The sequence below is a fragment of the Lepisma saccharinum genome, chromosome 5 (assembly GCF_977018435.1).
Source record: "Lepisma saccharinum chromosome 5, izLepSacc3.1, whole genome shotgun sequence".
Lineage (NCBI taxonomy): Eukaryota > Metazoa > Arthropoda > Insecta > Zygentoma > Lepismatidae > Lepisma > Lepisma saccharinum.
In genome coordinates, this window is record NC_139233.1 from 89543112 (window position 1) to 89565045 (window position 21934).

The following is a 21934-nucleotide window of genomic DNA, read 5'->3' on the forward strand; positions in this document are numbered from 1 at the left end:
TGTTTTCCTTGTTCCAGGTGAACCAGCATGGCACAAACTCATCAAGATCGCATAGAAATGGTGCTGCTGAGTGGTGGCCTCAGGGTGAGTGTGAGCGTTCGCAATGCCCAGCATCCAGATTTGCCACAGACATCACAAGAAGATGTGGACCAAATTCAGGGAGACCACCTCGAATAAGAAAAGAGAAGTGCCATTGATATGCGGTTTTCACACAAACGACAAGTAGAATGCGAGTCACAAAAGTATCATACGTATTAGGGTCAAATGTCCAAAACGAAGGGACATGTTTTGAAATGGAACGGACCTGCGTTACATGATGAAAGTACAAATATGGACGGAGATGCGGATTGACATTGTAATAATGTTGAACAAAACAAAGTTCAGACTGCCCCACTTGATGCGGACTCGCTGCCACGGCAGTCCTGCTAAAATACCACATAGTCATTTCCAAAACAGGAACATTACAGACCAGTGCTAGATGATAGAACTCTACAAGTAATACCTAGATTGTCAGCATCCTTTATTGATTGATTGATTTGGTGTTTTAAGTTCACTTCTATGCACAGTAAGGCTAATCGAGACTGAACCTACAGTTTAAAGTGGGATCCGAACCACTGTGTGCCTCCACCGGGAGAGCATCCTTTATTTCAGATGGTAATGTGCAATGTACAGATAATCATGACACAAGATATGGGTACTCTACACGACAAGCATGCTTGTGCTATGAACGACAAGTTTCTTCTTTCAAAGGGTATTTTCAAAATGGTGGCCATCAGCTGCAGTCTAACATGCAGAGATAGTTGCTCACACTGTATCATGTCTCATGTAATTCCTGCACATGCTGCACCAATGCAGTGTTTCATGTCTGCTGGTGTGGTTGGTATGTCCCTGTAGACACCCTCTTTCAGTGTTCCCCAGAGGAAAAAATGCAAAGGTGTCAAGTCAGGGGAGCGAGCCAGCCACAGAACACGTCCTTCTCATCCGCTCCAACAATGTGGAAACATATTCTGCAATTTGCACTATGAGCTGGGCACCCATCATGTTGATACCACATGATTCTCCTAGTCTCCAACGGAATGTCCTCTAACATTGGTGGAAGTTCATGTGATAGGAAGTTGACATATTTGTCGTCATTCAGTGTACCATCCATGAAAAACGGCCTTATGAGGTGATCACCCATGATACCACACCACACATTCACACTCCACGGACATTGGTGTTCCACCTGTCGAAGCCAATGTGGATTTGTTACGGACCAATAGTGTATGCACCTAAGGTTGACGTGACCATGATTTGTAAAGGTTGTCTCATCAGTAAAGAAGATACAGGACAAATCAGGTGTGTCGTTTCTTAACGCCCATGTACAACAATTCACACGGTTCTGAACATCATTCCCATGTAGTTCTTGATGGAGTGAAATATGGTATGGGTGGAACTTGTGGTGACGAAGAATATGTAGCACACTTCGTTTACTTATCCCACTGTCCCTAGCGATAGCACGGGAGCTAATGTGTGGATCCACAGCAACAGCAGCTAGCACTTTGCTTAAACCCACTTCTCCAGTCACCGTTTTGTTTTGAGTACGTTTGCGAAGCGTTAAACTGCCGCTTTCCCTCAGTTGAGTGAATACCTTGTGAAACAGTCTTCGCGATGGTTGATGCCTGCCTGGATATCCCTCTGCATATACATGACACAATAGCATGGAATTTTTCCTGCATTCTCCATACACTAAGGTCATGTCGTCCTTTTCCGTGATCGTGAACACCATCTTCTCCAGTGTATCTATGTAGCACGACTACCCTCACAAGTGGGGTAGTCTGAACTTTGTTTTTTTCCACATTATTACAATGTCATTCCGTATCTCCAACCTTATTTGTACTTGCATCATGTAATGCAGGCCTGTTCCATTTCAAAACATGTCTCTTCGTTCGGGACATTTGACTTTCCGATAATTGTCAGCACCCCGAATACGTATGATACTTTTGTGACCCGCATTCTACTTGTCGTTTGTGTATCAATGGCACTTCTTATTTCTTATTCGAGGTGGTCTCCCTGAATTTGGTCCACATCTTCTTGTGATGTCTGTGGCAAATGTGGATGCTGGGCATTGCGGATGCCCACACTCAGTAATTTATCCACATACCCCTAACCCCCCCCAAATTTTAACGAATCCTTCCCCTGTAGGGGGGTGTAAATATGGATTTCTATATCAACAATAGAATGACAATACTTCAACATTAACAGAAAGGAATTATTTGTAGCTCTACAAGATGCATAGTCCAATGGATCTTTCTATCCACTAAAACCAAAGTGTCAAGGAAGGAGGGTGGAATGTGCAGCATGGTAATTTCCTGGAAACACTAGCTCCCTTGCCAAGGCTTCGATCAGCTCTAGGGAAGGGACACTGCCATGTGGCAAATGTCAAACTGACCTCTCGCCCTCTTTACAAGGAGCACATACCGCACACAGTGTTGACAGTTCAGTGCTTGAATACCTAAATAAATATTTCTTAAATACTTTACAGACTTGTAAATTCAACTCCTGAGACAATGAAATTTATATTTTGTTGCATTTTCCTTTCGATTCTTTCATGTGAAAAATGTACGATAAAAGTAAGGGAAGAAATTGAAAGATAGGTTTAAATCAGTGTAGCATCTCAGTTCGTATGTTGTCATTCTCCTTACCGTAACAATGTCTGAAACTTTACTGCAAAACTGGCTGAAGAAAGTAGATAAAATGAAACCAGACAGAAATGAACCAAAAGTGGTGAGTAGAAAAGCAGTGACACTATATGCAGGTATAATTTCTTCCAATGGATATTCATGAAGTACCAATATAAAATTTACTGACTGAGTATTCAATATAAAACGGCAAGTATTTCATGAAGAATCTAAGTGATTCATTCATGTCTATAGTTGATGTATGTGGTGCCACGTCCCGAAGAGAGTAGCACCAGTCCGGCTTAGGCCAGGGTTAAACATGAGATACTCAGGGCAACTAAAACTGAATGACAACAAGGAATTAAAGGAAACAACTCGTTTAACCCACTACGGAAGGTATGAGCCGACATATATTCTGAAAACGTTGACATAATACATTTCAGACACTTGATTAAATCTATTTATACAATTTCAGATTGAGAATGTTTGCCTTTTAATTCTTCAACTTTCTTCTTGTATGGAAATTCTTCTGTGGGTCACCGTCTTTTATGTATATCTATATTTCTATGTTTCCACAGACTTCTTCTTCTATGGAATGGACTGATGGGCTTCTTATTCTATGTAAAATTCCACATGCTTCTACTTCTATGGATTAATCAGCTTCTTCTCCTATACAACTTCTTCTATGTTCTTCTTCTATGGAATGGACTGATGGTCTTCTTCTTCTATGTACTAATAGGTTTCATCTTCTTATATGAAATTCTCCAGGCTTCTTCTTCTATGGACTTCTTGGCTTCTTCTTCTATAGAATTCTACAGGCTTCTACTTCTATGGACTACTCGGCTTCTTCTGCTGGTCTTATTCTTCTATGGACTACTCAGCTTCTTCTTCTAGAGGCTTCTTTTTCTGAAGATTTTATGCTTACTTCTGCATGCTTGTATTCTTCTCAGATTACAACCCTTTATCTGCATACATTTATTCTTCTTGGATTACAACCCTTTATCTGCATACATTTATTCTTCTGGGATTAAAACCCTTTATCTGCATACTTATATTCTTCTTGGATTACAACCCGTTATCTGCATACATTTATTCTTCTGGGATTACAACCCTTTATCTGCATACATTAATTCTTCTTAGGTTACAACCATTCTACATACATGCGTTACTACCTCAAATAGCTGTATGTCTTCCATGAGGTCGCTACTTAGCTTTCAATGCCACCGCCTAATACGAGCAGAAATATGGGGTAATCATTGATCCGGGTCTGCAATATATGCGCCTACACAGAAATGCTTGGGGGCAGCCTATGACTTGGCGCCACACTGGGGAAACAACCAAAAGGTCCTGCAGGAAATCTCATTCCTGCTAGAACAATAGAGAGACACCAAATCGAAATCACTTTCCGACTTCTTTAAGTTCTACATATTATGTATCATATAGGCTATACATGGCAATCATTTGTTTTTCTAGCCTCAATTCTATTTTATTATTATTCTCAGTTCATAAAATAAGATAAACATAATTGATTCCAATATTCACAAACACTTTAATTCGATTTCCTTACTCATTGTTCCTATAATCAACATTCCTAATAGATTCGTCATGTGCTGCCATCTATCGGCAATTATATCAAACATCCGCTAACTGTTCTCGCCATGCGGGCACATGACAGTGGCCATTTTTGTGGCTCTAAGAGTTCTTACATTTGTAAAAGTAATTGTACATTAGAAAGAGAGTTATAAAGAAGGGGGGGTCCATGTGGGGTGGTTACCTGGGCACTAAGGAAAATGGGGAGCTGAAGAAGTAAAACAGATAAAAATAGAAAAGCATTAACGTAGTAGTGTTCTGTGAAATAACTGGCATCCTATTAAATTAAAGTTATTGTCAGTTTGCAAAGATATAGATATAGTAAAAATTGTCTTCCTCTTTTTATCTAGTTGGTTCCCTGACATAATGACATATTTAATTTTTCCCAACTTTTCAGAAGATGCAAAGGAAGTATAAGGAATTAAATATAAAAATAAATTTAATTTATATTAAGTCCCAAATTTATATCTAACCATAGGCGCAACAGTGGGCACACAACGGCACTTGCCACTGCCTGCTGGAAAATGTGGAGAGAGAAATTTCGTTTGGTTCATTGTGCTCTTTGTGTTGGAAAGTGAAAGAAATGCTATTCAATTTTTAAATAATTGACAATAAAGCATTACCTCAATTTAGAAGTGAAAATTCCTTGCCTTCCCTTTGCAGTTAACATGCCATTCATTTATTTGCACATGTTATTTAGTTTTCTTTTAAGGCAAAGAGGCACATGACTCCTAATTCCCAAGAGTCTCTTGTTCAGTTTTTGAAAGATAAACTCTCAACAGCGCCAAGTGTATTTTCCAAAGTCTAGTAAGGGTATAACACTTCAATATGAAATTCCTTGACCGATTTCGTTCAAAAGCAATACCAGATATCTATCAAACGTGCATCCCAACTTCTCACTATATTTTAAAGTCTTCATGGCCATGCTCTAAATATATAGAGTTTCATTACTTTATTTCAGTTTGTGAATCATTGTTTAAACAGAGATTTGAAAACACCAGCAGAATTTGGAACTCGCTCGCTACATAGAACTATTAAAATTATATATATATATATATGCATATTCTCTAACTGAAGCTAGAACAGGAGGGGCAGGGGGCATGTACTGAGGTAAAGAGGATGCCGAACGAGCAAAGCAAGATTGTAAAGAGTAAACATCGTGTGATACTGTCGCTATGTTTAATTAATAATATGCATAATCAGTTTGCAAAGAAATAATTCTAAAAATTTTCTTGCTCGCTTCGCTCGCTGTATGGACATTTATTCAAGAGTCATATTATATCTGTAGTTATTACTACTACTTCAGACAGGCAAGCACGTACTCACCCATGCACTGATATCTCATTGATGAATTGGGCACCCAACCCCCCCAAGATGAACTCCAAGTTACACCTACTGCAAGAACCATACAAATAGAGTTATAAAATATTACCCAAATGTTTCTAATTTCCTTATAACTAGCTTAAGAATAGCATGCAATGATTCCTGGTAATACTATGTTTAAATTTTGTGTTTTTCAATGTCATATCTTGTGTTTTATCTAATGATTGATTAAATCAAGTACTGAACATTATCGGAAAGCAATATTTGAAAGGTTAGACTGAAATGTTAACATTATCACAAAAATCTATTTTCCATCTCTTCCTGCATTTCACGTATTGTTTCTACTGAAAACTTGATCTATCACTGCCAGACTCAGTATACCTCAGTGAACATCACCAATTGTTTACTGCAACCTTCAGTTAGTTGTCATTTGTGAAATGCTCATTGAAGTAACTGTGTTTTATACTCTCAAAGTGATGGTTTTAAATGAATTACTAATTGAAAATGTTGCATTTCAAATTAAAGCTCATTAAAAACAGAAGAGAACGACACCAATTTGAGCTCTCTAGGTCAAATAGTTTTTGATCTGCAGCTGTTAAAAGATTTCAAAATGTCATCAAATTTTAGGATTTTTGCTTTTTTGAAAGTCAGTAACTCAAAAACTATGAGCCCAAATATCTGAAATTTGGAAGTTTTCGTCCTCTTGATAGGTACTATGAGCAGTTCAAAGTAATACTTGGTACGAGGCCTATTATTTTTATTAATTTAAGCACAATGGAAAACCTATTTTGACGATGTTTTTGTCGATTTTATACTATTACAAATCTGTGATTTTTCATCTCGTACTTCGTACTAGTGTCATAATTTCTTTCGAGTTAAAGTACGTAACACCCACACCCACTCACACCTACACTTACACCCACACCCCGGTCTACTTCCGGTTTACTTCCAGTCTACTTCCAGTCTACTTCTGGTCTACTTGACAGACACCTGTGGGTTTTTCTAGTTTTTTATAAGTACATATATTTTAGCGGTTCAAAGCCCACACTTGGTACGAGGCCTATTGTTTTTTTAATAATTTAACCACAGTGGAAAACCTATTTTGACGATGTTTTTGTCGATTTTATACTATTGCAAATCTGTAATTTTTTCACCTCACACTTGGTACGAGTGTCATAATTTCTTATGAGTTAAAGTACGCAACATTGCGATGGCTGGTAAGGTAAACTATTGCACAATGTTTTGCAGCAAGTTATTACACAGACCCGTATCTAGCATGTTGATGGTTATGACGTAATGGGTGTTTTCTGATTGACTTACTGTTTCGGATGTTTCTCAGGTTACTTAAAGGGTTTACACATTACAGATCAGTCAGTATCGTGAGAGTGTTTGAAGAGTACGGATGTGTTGTTGCAGTGTTAAAAGTTAAGTATTTAATTTATTTTAAAGCTACATACTATTTATTATTTTAAGTTTAAAAAAGTGTATCAAGTGATTTTTTTCATAGTAATTTCGATCAGATTGAGTTTTGGTGTATTTATTATATTTTATACTTAGTACAAATATATATTTTATATATATATAATAAAAAATAGCTAATATAAAATAAAACGTCATGAATATTTTGGGGTTTAAGAAGCAACAACATAATCAGCCTGTAGAGAGAATTCCAGTAAACATGGATGTATTTAGAGACATTTATCATCAATTGAAAGGGTTACTTCTTGTTCACTTGAATAGTATTTGGTCTCATGTTGACGAGGATACTGGAAAGCACTTATTTGGATTTAATAATAACTTATCATCATATAAGTTCCCTGTTAGTGGGAAAATTCAAATAAACGTTTCTCCACCCAATGCGGCAGGTTTGCACATAGGTCGAAATTTGTATAGAATTAAACATAGTACATTACTTCCTGATGCGTCTTATGATGTGGAAGTTGGTGAATTTTTGTATGCTTAGATAATTGGAGAGTATGATAAATTGATTCCTCTGTTTATCGAAATAAGAATAATCTATCCTCTATTAATATATAAAATACCTAAAAACAAAAAAAAACATGGATATATATTTGGTAATATTAGGCGACAGGAGATTCCAGATAATTCCAGCGAGATTGCTAGTTTAGATGTACGTCTAAAGAAACTGAAATCAGATTTACTCATATTACAGAATTCGCTAAATCTAAATATTCAAGCAGAGATTACAAATCTCCAAACCCAATTGATTGATCCTATAGTAAAAATTGATGGAGAACTCAAATCTTTGCTTGAGAAATATGCTAATTTAGCTTCAATAGATAATCTTCAGAACTTAGAAGAGAATAGTTTTTCTTGTATGTACGCATTGCTTGCATGATAGAATTATTTTCCTGTAGTTTACGGTTATTACAAGCATAAGAAAACAGTTTTTTCTTTGTGACGTTTCAGGAGAACACACGCTCCTTTCATCAGACATTTATTTTCATTTTGACTAAAGATACAGTTATAACAATGGTTAGTAATTTTTAAACAAAAAGAATCTGTTATATAATGGATGTTGTCAATGTTACATTGTTGTAATATAGCAACTTAACTGTGAAAAAAGCAGTCTATTTTTTTTTTTAAATTATGAATCCCAAATATCATCAGGTAATTCAAATTCATCATTGTTTTCACAAAGTCTCTTGATGTTTTCTGTTACATTAAATTTTAAAGATGGTGGCTTACTCCATTTGTGAAAAAGAAAACTCCACACTGGATCTATGTTACCATTTTCATTATTTAATTTATTCCAGTGTTCTTCTGCAATGAACGAGGCTTCCCAGACATTCAACTCTGTGTTTCCCGTTAATCTTTTTAAAACCCTTCTCTTTTTAATCAAATGCTTCTCTTCGATGATATGAGTTGACAAACCTGTTCTTGGGTTTAGATTTATAATGTCCAAATCATGTTCGTGCCATCTTATTGCCATTTTCCTTGCTGTTTGTCCCACATAATCTTTTGAACATGAACAACTTATATTATATATTCCTGTGGTTTCCACATCTGGTAGCGAGTTTCTCATTTTGAATTCATTAAATGTACATTCCAAACTTCTTGGTGATTTAAAAACAATTTTGAAATTAAAACTTCTAAAAATTTTTGCAGTTTTATGTGAGAATCCCTTGTGGAATGGAATGCACACAAATTTCTTTTCAACAGATTTTTCATCTTTGTCTGTATTTCTCTTTTCCTTTAGTTTTCTTGCAACTTGTTTTTTGATTTGGTTTATTCTGTTAGTGTGAAAGCCATTTTCTTTTGCTATATTAAAGAGCCTTTCTTCTTCATTTTTGATATCCTCATTATTAGAACATAGTCTCTGTGCTCTCAGGAAAAAATTTAAAAATATGTTATCCATTGTTATACGCGAATGTTCTGAAAAATAATAATAAAACAATAATAATGATAACAACAACAACATGAAACCAAAAGGAGTTGCATACCAAATACCATATCATGATCTTAAAAATTTAAAACTTAATTCGATTTTAGCTAAAAAACAACAAGAAAAAAAGAGGCAATGTATAGCCAGATGAAATTATTACTCAATATGCCACAATTAAAACGATTGCAAAATACAAGAAAGAAAACAGTGGAGGATTTATATTCAGCATTCCAGCTATCGTGGCTGTATTGTGGGCAGTTGGGAGCCTAGCCAGGGGTAGTGCTGCTATTGCCAAAACTATAATTGATTCGAAAAAAAAAAATAAGGCAGAACTAGAAGAGCAAAAGCATCATAATCTTGCCATGGAGAAAAAAATAGGCAAAGGTGTGAAGTCTAGAGCACTCAGAAAATTTAAAAAAAAAGAAGAAACTCGTACCAACCAAGACATTGAATCTTTAATTAAAATATTTAAAATTAAACACTTCAGGGGATTTTTCATGTCTGATTCTCTCCCTAAAGGTAGTCCTCACTCTCGAGAATGTGGCGTGGTGAATTTGGACAAGTCCAAAAACGTTGGTACTCACTGGATATGCTATTATAAAAAAAATGACAATGCTTTTATTTTCGATTCTTTCGGAGGGGTACCCCCAACAGAATTAATTCGTTACTTGAAACATATTAAAATTTATTACAATAAAAAAAGTGCTCCCCTGTGCTTAGCACCATGCCATGAAGGCGTATAGGGGGTGTTGGGGTAACGCCCCACAAAGACGATCGTATTCAAGATTTCGATCAAATTATATGTGGCCATGTTTGCATTACGAAGCTCAGAATTTTAAATAAAATACCAAACATCAAATTACAAGATTTTCAAAAAGGTGTATTATATATTAAATATGGGAATTTTTCATCTCTCCAGCGAGACTTCGGTTTTGAAACTACTTCTTCACGATGATATTATCTATCCAAAATCCATAGTTCTGAGAGCATTCTACAGTATGTATCTGATTCCGAATGTAACTACTTACAACAATACTATATTAGTAAGTAATGAAAAAATAATTATTCCTCGAGGACAGTATAACTTATCTACTTTACAATTTGAACTTCCAACCACTGTCTTGCTTTCTCAAAATTCTGTAACACACAGAGTAGAGATTGTAACTACGTAACTACCAATAAAACAGTGGACTTATCTACCATGGGAGAACATTTAGGATTCGAGAACAATAGCAAATTAGAACCAGGTATTAGGCACATAGGTAAATTTATACCAAAATTCTTAGCTATTGATACATTAAATATTCACTGTAACATTGCCAAAGGTATGATTATCAAAGCAGAAGAAAATTCGATTGGCAGTCACAAGGAGACAGGTATCACTGCTACATTTAAACCGCATTCGGAATTTATGGAACCTATCTTCTATTCCCCAATCCCACCAGTCTATTTCCCTGTTTCTATTGATGAAGTTAATTACATAGAGATAACAATTACGAATGAGAAAAATGAGATCATCGATTTTGCCGGTGCTAATAGCACTGCAATAATAGAAATTAATATTTAAAATATATAAATAAATACCAAGATGGAAAATATTGAGAGTTATGAATTACAGTCCTTCCCTCCAAACAGGAGGACATTTCCAAATTTGAATCAACCCAACAAAGAGATACAGTATGACATCACGGTGGGGGATGGATTCATTCATCCACATAAATCTGATCTGCATATAAAATTTGATATTGTAAAACAAAGTAATGGTGAAGAATATCCCCTCCCCGGGGCTAATATAAAACTTATAGATAATTTTGTTCCATTCTTATTTTCTCAAATTGAAGTCAAAAAGCATGGTACAGTCATAGACAGGATTGATTGCCCTGGAATTACATCCACTACAGCGGGGACATTGAAACTGTCCAAATCAGAGAGTGCATATTATAAAGTTGGTGGGTTCGAAGCTGGAACAAAAATTCAAGCAAAAAGTCACACAGTACTGTTCCCCATGAGATTGCTATTTGGATTTTTCTCTGATTATAAAGAAATTATGTGGAAAGGTGGTTTGAGTGTCATATTTCGCAGAGCACCCAATGATCATAATGCCATCATGAGATACAAATTTGAATGCAGTTGGAACAGCTAATGAGGCTAGTTTACCCGAAGCTGCGGAATGTGTGATCCAGTCTATGGAGTTACGAATGCCTATAGTTGAATATGAATCGAATTATGCTCTCAAATACAAAGCCAACATTTTGAAAAATCCTCAAATTCCGATTCAATTTTATACTTATCAATGCATTCAGAGGTCAGTGGAGGGTAAATTGTTTGAATTTGACCTTACTAATCAGTTCCAATCTTTGCAATATGACATGCCAGAGTTTGTAGCTGCGCTGTTTCAAACAGGGAGAGATGACAATCAGGAAAAAGATAGCAGCCAGTTTGATAATTGTAAAGTTAAAAATGTGTATCTGAAGAATGGCATAAATGAAGTATTTCCTCGTGAAAATTACAATTTAAACATTACAGAACAAGATTATTTAAAATTATATGAAGCTTATAGTGCATTTAAAAGAGTAACTGAAGGTAACATAGACATGTATTATAATCCAGATGAGTTCATAATTCACAGACCAATGTTTTTAATCAATGCATCAAAAAGAAAATTGGTAGTTATAAATGATCGAACTAATATTAAATTAGTATGTGAATTTCATGAAACTCTACCAGAAAATACAGTGCAATTTTAATTGTGCAGAATTCATATATTTATGATGTAAAAAATGAAAGAGTGATAGAAAAATTTTAATAGGAGAGAATAATGTATAAAAAATTAGACTACGTGTAGATTTTTTTTTGTTATTTTCAAAATTTTGGTTTGATGTTAGGTTTATTTTTTTCACATGTGTTGACTGCAATTAATATTAACTTCTATACTAAAGTGCCCCCAAGGCAAAGTATGGATTCCACACTCGAGAATACACCTCTTGTCGTCGTGTGGATCCAGGGCTACTTTTTTTATTTTATTCGTTGTAATGTCATGGTTTGAGCTTTGTATTCTATTATCCTCTCGAAGTATCCTCGACTGTGAAGAAAGGCAACAAATATAATCCTGAAATTTTAGTTTGTTTTCCATGGTATCTTTGCACGTTCCTTTTGCTTTCTTCGTGACGCTGCTCTCTGTTCTGAATGTATACATCTTCGAACGCAAACCAGCCAACTCAACAATAATATCACCGTTACATTCATCTTTTAATTTGCCGAGAAGCTTCTTGTTGTGGGAAGGAATTCCAAATCTGTTAGGTTGAGGGTAGGAAGTAGTGTCGAAATACCCAAGCATGGAAGCATGTTTAAGATGTTCGTAGAGGTTAGGTGTTTGTATGTCATAAATAAAACTATCGGTGTCTATGTACAAAATTGATAGCTTATCATTATAGAAGGGTTTCATAATATTATAATGAAATTCGAACATGTACAGTTTTGACAAGTCAAGAACTGTTGCACCAACGTAAATAGGTTTTCTGAATTTTATTAATTTTATATCTATATTAAAAAGTATTAAATTCTCGTAAATTTTTTGCGATTTGAATCTAGGATCAGATACCAATTTTCTACATTTATTATTATCTGAAACCAATTTTATGTCTATATGCTTTCTAACGTTCTCCATTGTTTTTCCATAAACGGCATTATTCATTAGTTTATAAAAATCTTTATCTAATTCTGAAATGGCAGCTGTTCTGTATCTCGCGTTGGTCTCAATATAAGATTTTAACCATGGAGAGTGTTTGAACTTGAGAATTCTTCTCACATTTACTACCTGTGCACCCTTCCCAATCAAAAACTGGAGATTCTTGTAGTGGACGACATATCTCTCTTTTCTCTCCAGAGTTAACATAAGCTTGCTTTGAAATCAGGTGGACATTTAATTTCGGGAGCCGGAGGTAAATCGGAAAAAGTATCATGCAAATTATTTGGAAATTCAATGTCCACCTCAATAAACAGACCAAATTCATGATCGTCGAAATGATTAATATCAATTGAAATGGGATCTATCCACTCGAATCCTCCGTAGGGAAGTTTTTGTATCATTGCGAATCCGTAGAGATTGTTTACGTCAGCATAAAATATGCAATTCGAAGGTTGATTTGCATTGTATTTATTCTCAGACATGTGAATATTGTTTGCCTTTGCATGTCTCTGCGAGCATTGCACCATCCCCCCACGTATCCCCCTTTCTATAAAAAGTAACATGTCCACATCCGATATCAATTCCAACTTGATCCTGGTCTGGAGCAACATAGCAGACCACGCCAAACCAGGAAGACTATAGAAATATGCTGGATCTAATTTATAAATATTTATTGCTGTTTTTCTGAATACCTGAAAAACATCAGCAAGTATTGTTACGTCTAATTTGAGATATGCATCGTGATAATCGCCGAGAGTATTGCATCTCAATTCCTTCCATATTAATTTCACATGTTCGTATTCTTCATTCGTAATTCCGTTGTTTTTTTTTAGTTGACTGAAGAATTCTTTTTGAGGTGGGAGAGTGTCATTGTCAAATTTAGATTCATCGGTTACATATTCGTAAGGATAAATGCCTTTACGTTTAATCAGTTCTATGTGTATGTTGGGAAAACCAGCTTTTGTAATTTTAAATTGTTCGTCGGTAATTTTACTCGCTAAAGCATCGAGACTTGCCGATAGGAATCTAAAAGAATCTAGAAACCTCATCTCTATGATTTCATTCGTTCCTGGATTTTTAACTTTCTTACTTATAGAAATATAACGTTCTTCGTTTTGAGCAAGAATATCTATTTTTTGTGTATCGTATCCAAGATTCCTAATTAAAAAATGGAAGTCGTAATTGGATCCATTGTGAAAAAATATTGGTACGAATTTAGGCTTCTGGATTTTGAGGTTGCAGGTGTTACAGATTCCACTAATGTAGTTTCCGGTAAAATGATTATGGTGAAATACTTTCCCATTGTCACCCATAAAATGTTGATCACACACCGGACACGTTTCAATGTTATTGTAAGATTGAAGTTCATCACTGGATAATGGAAGCATTCATTTCGATTTGTATAAGAAGCTGCCAATGTTCTCAACCTCCTCCACCATCTTTTTAAAAAAGAGTTCAATAACATTTGGTCCGCGATATATATATGGTTTATCTATCCTATCCTGCCAAACAACAACATATCCAAAACTATTTGGATCAGAAAGCTGGTAGGGTGTTGTGAAAGAAAATTCGCGATCCGGATCGCAATAGGACAATGGTTTGAGAAAAGCCTCAAAGTCTGCAATGATTCTGGCCGGATGTTCCAACAAGGTCTTGTGCATTTTAAATTCTTCGAATTCATTTGCTTTGGGCATCAACATGCGAGCCAGTCTGTTGACTCTACAGTAGACTTTATGTTCAGCAAGTTTTTGTTTGGCAATTTCTTGATTTTGGAAATGTTGGTAATTACGTCGGTCACGATCCTCGAATATGGTTAAACACCTTGGACAAACTTCGATGTGTGCATCATGCTTGGTTGTTTGGCTTCTGACCAAGCGAGAGAGTGAACGAATTAGCGTGTAATGATGAACATCATCGTCAGCAATGAGAAGCAGATTGATTTCCACGGCTTCGTCATCAACAATATTAGTTATCCTAACAGGATGCACAAAATTCTTAACTGAAGTATACGAATATACATTTATAGCTAATCGTTTTCCTTTTCTATTTCGTACCCTGTTTTCAAACTCTGTTATGTCAGAAATAGCAACAGGGTATTTGATGCCTGTCATAGCATATTCAATCTCATCAATATATTGTGTGTACTGACTAACCTGTTCCGGATTATTTGAACAATGAATCGGGTGAAGCGCTGCTAAAATGCACCACATAAAACACTTATTGTCAGTGATATGAATGTTCAGCACAGCTCTCTTATGCTGAATTTCTACTGGAAGTGGAACGTAGCTTGAAGCAGAAAAAGGTGTAAATTTGTTTACATAAGCGATTAATCTGTGAGGACTTCTACATAAAGACCAACCTGATCCTAATCAATTCACTAGTAAGATTAGAATAAAAAACGTTCAAATTATCAATGTCTGCCAAATAAAGAACTTGGTTTTTCTTTTGGTGAAAAAAAATATTTCTTGTACCATCGGTTTTCTTATATTTACAGATTAGATCAACATATACTTTTATAGAATTGTTTTCCCGTTTATTTTTCAAAATATTTATGATATATGTTTTAATTTCACTCAAAAAACTAGAAATATCACAGCCTGGTTTCGAAGTAAAAAGAAAATCCAGCAGTTGGTTGTTGAATGCAGATCTAATCGGCTTTTGGTTATTAGACATCTGAATTTGTTTGGAAGTAGAAGCTTCAGTTTCAGGATGATCAATTTTTCTTTTCAATGTTCCATGTCCGATTGATGCAATGCAAATTTTCATGTGTTTACTTAAATTAGCAATGCTATTTATTTTTCCACATTGAGTACAAGGCTTAGTAGGTAACAAACGATTTATTTTCGAACCTGTTTCGCTACATCTTGCCCTATGCTTGCTAATATTAGTTTTGGAGATTAATTTCCCACAAATAACACATTCGATGAAATTGGTAGATGGCATTTTTTTTAATATGCTTTAAGTAAATAACAATAAGACGCACAATCAACTCAAAATTCAATAAGATTGTATTTACTAAAAAAAAAACACTTTTAAACTTACGATAATTGATAGAATGTAAGTTAAAAAAACAATAGTTATAATTATAATATTTTTTTTTCAGCTCTGGTATTTATATATAAATTTTCTCGGAAAAAATACAAAATTCAATACAAATACAAATTTATACAAATTCAATCTGTGTGCAAAACAACTTGAACCACCTTCAAAATAAAATAATTTTAGCTAGTACGTTAAAATTTTCAGCTATGCTATTTATACAGAATTTGCAGAGTCAACAAGTAACATCTGATCACATCAAAACTCAATCTGATCGAAATTACTATGAAAAAAAATCACTTGATACACTTTTTAAACTTAAAAATAATAAATAATATGTAGCTTTAAAATAAATTAAATACTTAACTTTTAACAAAAAAATTATGAGGAGCACTGCAACAACACGTCCGCACTCTTCAAACACTCTCACGATACTGACTGATCTGTAAATGCGAAAACCCTTTTAGTAACCTAAACGCGGACCGCGTTGAAAACATCCGAAACAGTGAGCCAATCAGAAAACACCCTTAAATGCATTACGGCATAACCAACCAATCAGAAAACACCACCTCATCGCATTACGTCATAACCAACCAACCAATCAGAAAACACCACATCATCGCATTACCTCATAACCAACCAACCAGAAAACAACACATCAGATACGGGGTCATCATAATATTGCGTAATAACTTGTTGCGCAACATGATGCAATAATTTACCCTTATGAGCCATCGCAATGTTGCATAATAACTTGTTGCGCAACATGGTGCAATAGAAGTAGACCGAAAGTAAATTTGCGTGGGTGGGCGTGGCTGTGCGTGGGTGGGTGTAGGTGTAGGTGTAGGTGTTACATACTTTAACTCGAAAGAAGTTATGACACTCGTACGAAGTACGAGATGAAAAATCACAGATTTGCAATAGTATAAAATCGACAAAAACATCGTCAATATAGGTTTTCCATTGTGCTTAAATTAATAAAAATAATAGGCCTCGTACCAAGTATTACTTTGAACTGCTCCAATACCTCTACTATGAGTAAACAAAAATTATTAAGAATCTGAATCCTAATGGTTCAAAAATGTTTTTTTATTGGCTGGTTTGACATGGAATGACCCTCCAAAAGCATAGTTGTGAAATAGATGTGAATTTTCATTGCAGATATGTAAGGCTTCATGTTGGGTATTACACTAAACAAGGAATTCTTGTTTCACATCCATTGAGGACAGCACAGTATTATCTATCACATAGTTTTATTGTTGACTTGCTGGGCTGTTATCCACTTGAATATCTTGGTCCTGAAAAGTAAGTGTGCTTGTGTTTGTGTGAGTTAATGATGAGTATCATGTAAATTCTAGTATATTTGTAAAGGGGGCGGAATAATTTTAATGATTTATAGTCTATCAGCAGTATAAAACATATTTTGATGAGTGAGTTATTCTGTCAAGTAAATACAAATCTGAATGTGTAGACATCAGTGCTTTATAGTCTGATTGATTTATTAAGACTTAATATTTGAAAGTCAACTGATATCAAGCTCTATAATGTGAAATGCTGAAATGTATTTTCCTGCAGCAAAGAAGCAGATAGTTGTTCTCCAAGATTCATGCAGTGGTTTGCAGAAACTTTTACAGGGCATAATCAAACTAGTTTTCACTTTGTAGAAATTTCAGCAAAAGAAAGCTTGCTTAACCATAATTAAAACTTAGGTCTCTAGCATACCATGCCATTACTCTACCAATGAGTGCCAAATCTTAATGTAATTTTCATTCCCCTTGAATGACAGCTGGTAGATTTTTTAAGCTATTTTATTATCTCTTGCTTGGGTTTAAGATTTAAAATTTATGGATTTTCATTACTATGCGGGACAGTCAGATTTTTATATAAATATTCTATTCAATGTAGGCAAAAAATTGAGATTTTTGCCAGGGCCGCCGTTAGAGGCATGCGAAGCGTGCCACTGCACAGGTCCTCGCGCTTCCAAAATATTTATGTAATATTATTGAATATTTTATTACCCAAGAGAGTACAGGAACTGTAACGTGATTCTTTGTGCTGAGCTGAGACCCCAAATTTCAGGGTGTTTGGACTTAGCGTTTGGGTTTTACAACCTAGTAAATTGAGAAAAGATGAAAAAAAGAGGACTGACCGTGACAGGGAAACTTGTCCTGGACCGCTATTCCCTTTTGTGTAAAAAAATCTACAGCTGAAATAAAAATAAAGTTCTGGAGATACTTTCATATTTATTCCTCAAAACCACTCCTAGAGATTTTGCCAGATATTACCACTATGCCAACAAGTTTCAAGTCAAATAAATCATTACTGTTTGAAGCTGTAGTGTGTGCGGCTTCCATCAAAGTATTTCAATTCCAATTTACCTTAAAAAGAAAATCGTCTAACATCGCTGATAAAAGTAGCAAATAGTGAAAGGGGCTTCTGTCATTTCAAATCAATCAAGACGTATTTGAGATAAGAGCGCCTGCAGAGGGGTGCCAAGGGCCCCCCCCCCCCCCAGAGATATCTGGAAACACTAGTTTGGAGGAAAGTTAGGGGATGTTTACATAGATCAACATTAATAAAATGCAGTGGTGGATGTGCACGTTATCCAAGTGTGGAATGCTTTATGAGAATTTTCTTAACCGAGGGTGATAGCATTACCCCACATTCCTCCCACTGAATGCTGCTGCCCCTCCCCCCAAGAAAGACTCCTGTGGACGGCCTTGATTTGAGAACCAACATGTCTTTTTAAAGACACTCACTACAGTCGTCACTTGTCAAAATTTGACTTCGATAATGTGACTGAAGACTTTGATACACAAAAGCCGAGAAATTTTAAGTCTATACGATTTTTGCCTTTAACCCCTTAACCGCGGCGGAACTATATATAGACTCTCGAAAAACGGGACTATTTTGCGGCGCGACTATATATAGACGGTGTTTGAAAATTAACGGCTGTTGTATTGCGGCAAGTCATATTTATAGACCCCTCTTTTTAATGCTTTTACAGGTCTGTGCAAGAAGTTTGCAAGAAAACAGTCCATTTTTATGCATTGTTGGTACCGAAAAAAAAACTTTGTATTGTGTGTTTACCATTGTTACTATATGGACTCTATTGATTATCGTATACTGCTTTGTGTTAGGTGGCTTTTCGTTTAGTTCGAGAGTTGCTTCCCAAGAGGAAGTTTCGTTAGCTAGTGGTGTGCATTGTGCAATGGTACATATTTATTTTGTGTATTGCACACAGAATTTTTGCAATGGCGGGGAGAAACCTCAGACATACTGATATTCAGCATCTACTGGAGCATGACTTAGATGATGATTTTCTGGATGAAATCTCTGATGTTGAAAGTGAAGGTACTTGCAGTGAAGATATTGTTTCAAGTGATGAAGATGCTCAAAACGATAGGACAGGAATTGAAGAAGAAGATGGTGAAACTAGCGGCAGTGAGTTGGAAGATGAAACTGCATCTGATACATGGACTGAATCTTCAATGGTAAGCAGAGACCCTTTCCCATTCACAGGTGACAGTGGTGTGAAGTTAGTGCTTTCGAATCCACAAAGTCCATTGGATATATTTCAGTCTTTTTTTGATAAAGTTCTGATGGAATATATTGTGAGCGAAACAAATAAATATGCTAGTAAAGTAGGAGATGACAAAAGAAGATCAGGTAAAATGAGACGGAAAAGCAGAGACCTTTTATGGAAGGACACAAGTGTTGGTGAGATGTACGTCTTCCTAGCTATCATTATTCTGCAAGGGATTGTTAGAAAGCCGACAATCGAATCTTACCACTCTACCAATCCTCTGATATCCACTCCTTTCTTCTCCAAGTGCATTAGTAGGGACAGGTTCAGCTTACTTATGAAATATTTGCACTTGTCTGATAAAGTAGAACAAGATGTGCCAACCATAAAATTTCGAGATGTGCTAGACTTTCTTCTCGGAAAGTTCAAATCCCATTACATTCCAGCTAAAAATATAAGTATTGATGAATCATTGCTCTTGTGGAAAGGAAGACTCAGGTGGAAAAGATACATCCCTCTCAAGAGAGCCAGGTTTGGCATTGAATGTTACATATTAGCAGAAGCAGAAACTGGCTATGTTTGGAATCTTCTAGTTTACACGGGTAAAAAAACGACTTATCCCTGTAATATTCCAGGAATATCTGAAGAAATTAGCAAAGGATTCACCAAGCCAACGAAGATAGTTTTGAGTCTTATTGAACCATTATTGAATAAAGGATACACTCTTGGAATAGACAATTTCTATGCCTCTCCTGAGCTTTATGAGATTCTTGTCACTAAGAGAACAGATGCCATAGGAACAGTGCGTTTCACGAGGAAGAACCTTTGCAAGGAAGTAAATGACAAAGTGTTGAAAAAAGGCGAAACTATTGTTAGGTTCAAGAGTAAGCTCATGCACATGAAGTGGAGAGACAAGAAATATGTACATATGCTGAGCACAATTTATGATGACACGAAGGAAGAAGTCCAGGTTGCAGGAAAACCCATTAGCAAACCCACAGTATGTGTACAGTATAAAAGGTGTCACATGGGAGGAATAGATCTAATGGACCAAATTACATCTGCTTCCTCGCCTACAAGAAAAGGAGTTAAGAAATACTACAAGAAGATATTTTTCAGATTGCTTGAGATAACTCTTCTCAACAGCCACATCATTTACAGGCGCAATGGAGGTGGAAAGAAATTTCTTGATTTCAAAATGGATATCGTTGAGCAGCTCATCAGTGCTTATGGAAAAGATGTGTACTGGATTAGAAAACCAACAGGTCCCCTCAACTTAGGAACATGTCCCACAAGGCTTACAGGAAGACATTTCCCAGTCGAAATTCTTACAGGTGATGCATCTGGTCCCAAGAAGAAGTTTCAAAGAAGATGCGTGTATTGCACACTACAAAACAAAGTTAGAAGAAGTATCTATTGCTGTGACGTATGCGAGTTACCATTGTGCATCATACCATGTTTTAAAGAGTATCATACAGTGGAGAACTTACCAAAGTAAATATGAGCCTGAGAAAAAAAAGACTATTGAAAGTGACATTATATATTGAATGTAGATCACAATTGCAATTGCAATTGCAATTGCAATTAGTTTTTCTTATTGTAAGTTAGGTATATACTGACTCTATAGCAACAAAAGTTTTTCTGGCATTATTGTAATCAAAATATAAAAAAATTCACTAATATTAATTTGTAATTACGTGTATATTGTTTGTTATTGAAGAAATAAACAAACATTTCAATAAACAAAAAAAAACTATTACACATTTTACCCTATGAAAATAATTAAAAGTACAAATTAAAAATATGTGTATTTTAAAAATATAAAAATAAAAATAATTTATGAATCCAAAAAATAATATATAATGGTAAATTGCGGCAGAGTCTATATATAGATTGTTTTGATTAACTTCATTTTGCGGAGAGTCTAAATATAGTTATTATTTATGATGAATTTATTTTGCGGTGGCGTCTATATGTAGACGATCTTTTTTTTGTCGAACTTCTCTTCAAGGCTGCCGCGGTAAAGGGGTTAATTGTATTCCACATGTTTTCTAAATGAATTTCCCCCTACGATACTTTCCAAAACCGTATGGAATGTTGACATTTTACAATACCAATGTGTGAAGACTACGTAAGACATACACACACAATTATACACTAATTATATGGATGTACACATACACAGAGTCTCCAACCTCCGTGGCAAAGTTGCTAGTACAGTGTGCTAGAACACCAGGGCTAACAGGTTCAAATCTTGGCTTTGGCATGGGTGTTATTTGTGAGTGTCACTCCATCAATTTCATCTTGTCATTCATCCTCATCGATTAGCCAAAAGTGGCAGAAAGGAGTTGCTAAATAACAAGGTGACATTGTGAACCATACACAAACTTCCACAGCTTGCAGAAGACATCAATGCGAACAACTTTCCTTGATAAACCGTTTGTGCCTTGATGTTTTATTTCGACTGTTTACTTGTGATCATGCACCACACTCATGGTTACTAGGGTACTACCACTTTTCCTGTCGGAAGACGACAAAATCTTTAGTACGCTGCAAACAGGAAAGGATGGCCTTCAGGATATAAATATCTCTGAATAAAACTTTAAAAGTATTTAATGTAACGAAAAGCAGCAGCGTAACTTGGGGTCGAACATGAACCTCAGGTTTCTAAATATATGAAAAGTTTAACATTCCAAAACATA

The 21934-nt window shown here is 35.5% G+C and overlaps 1 protein-coding gene across 2 annotated transcripts in view; it reads left to right on the plus strand.

Moving 5' to 3' along the window:
• LOC145988427 (cyclic nucleotide-gated channel alpha-3-like) overlaps positions 1 to 21934 on the plus strand; it is a 205920-nt gene that overhangs the window by 88531 nt on the left and 95455 nt on the right. For both annotated transcript variants that reach the window (XM_083123318.1, XM_083123319.1), the window contains exon 6: positions 16868 to 17011. In XM_083123318.1, the coding sequence (XP_082979444.1) occupies positions 16868 to 17011 (144 nt within the window). The remainder of the gene's footprint in view (positions 1 to 16867; positions 17012 to 21934) is intronic.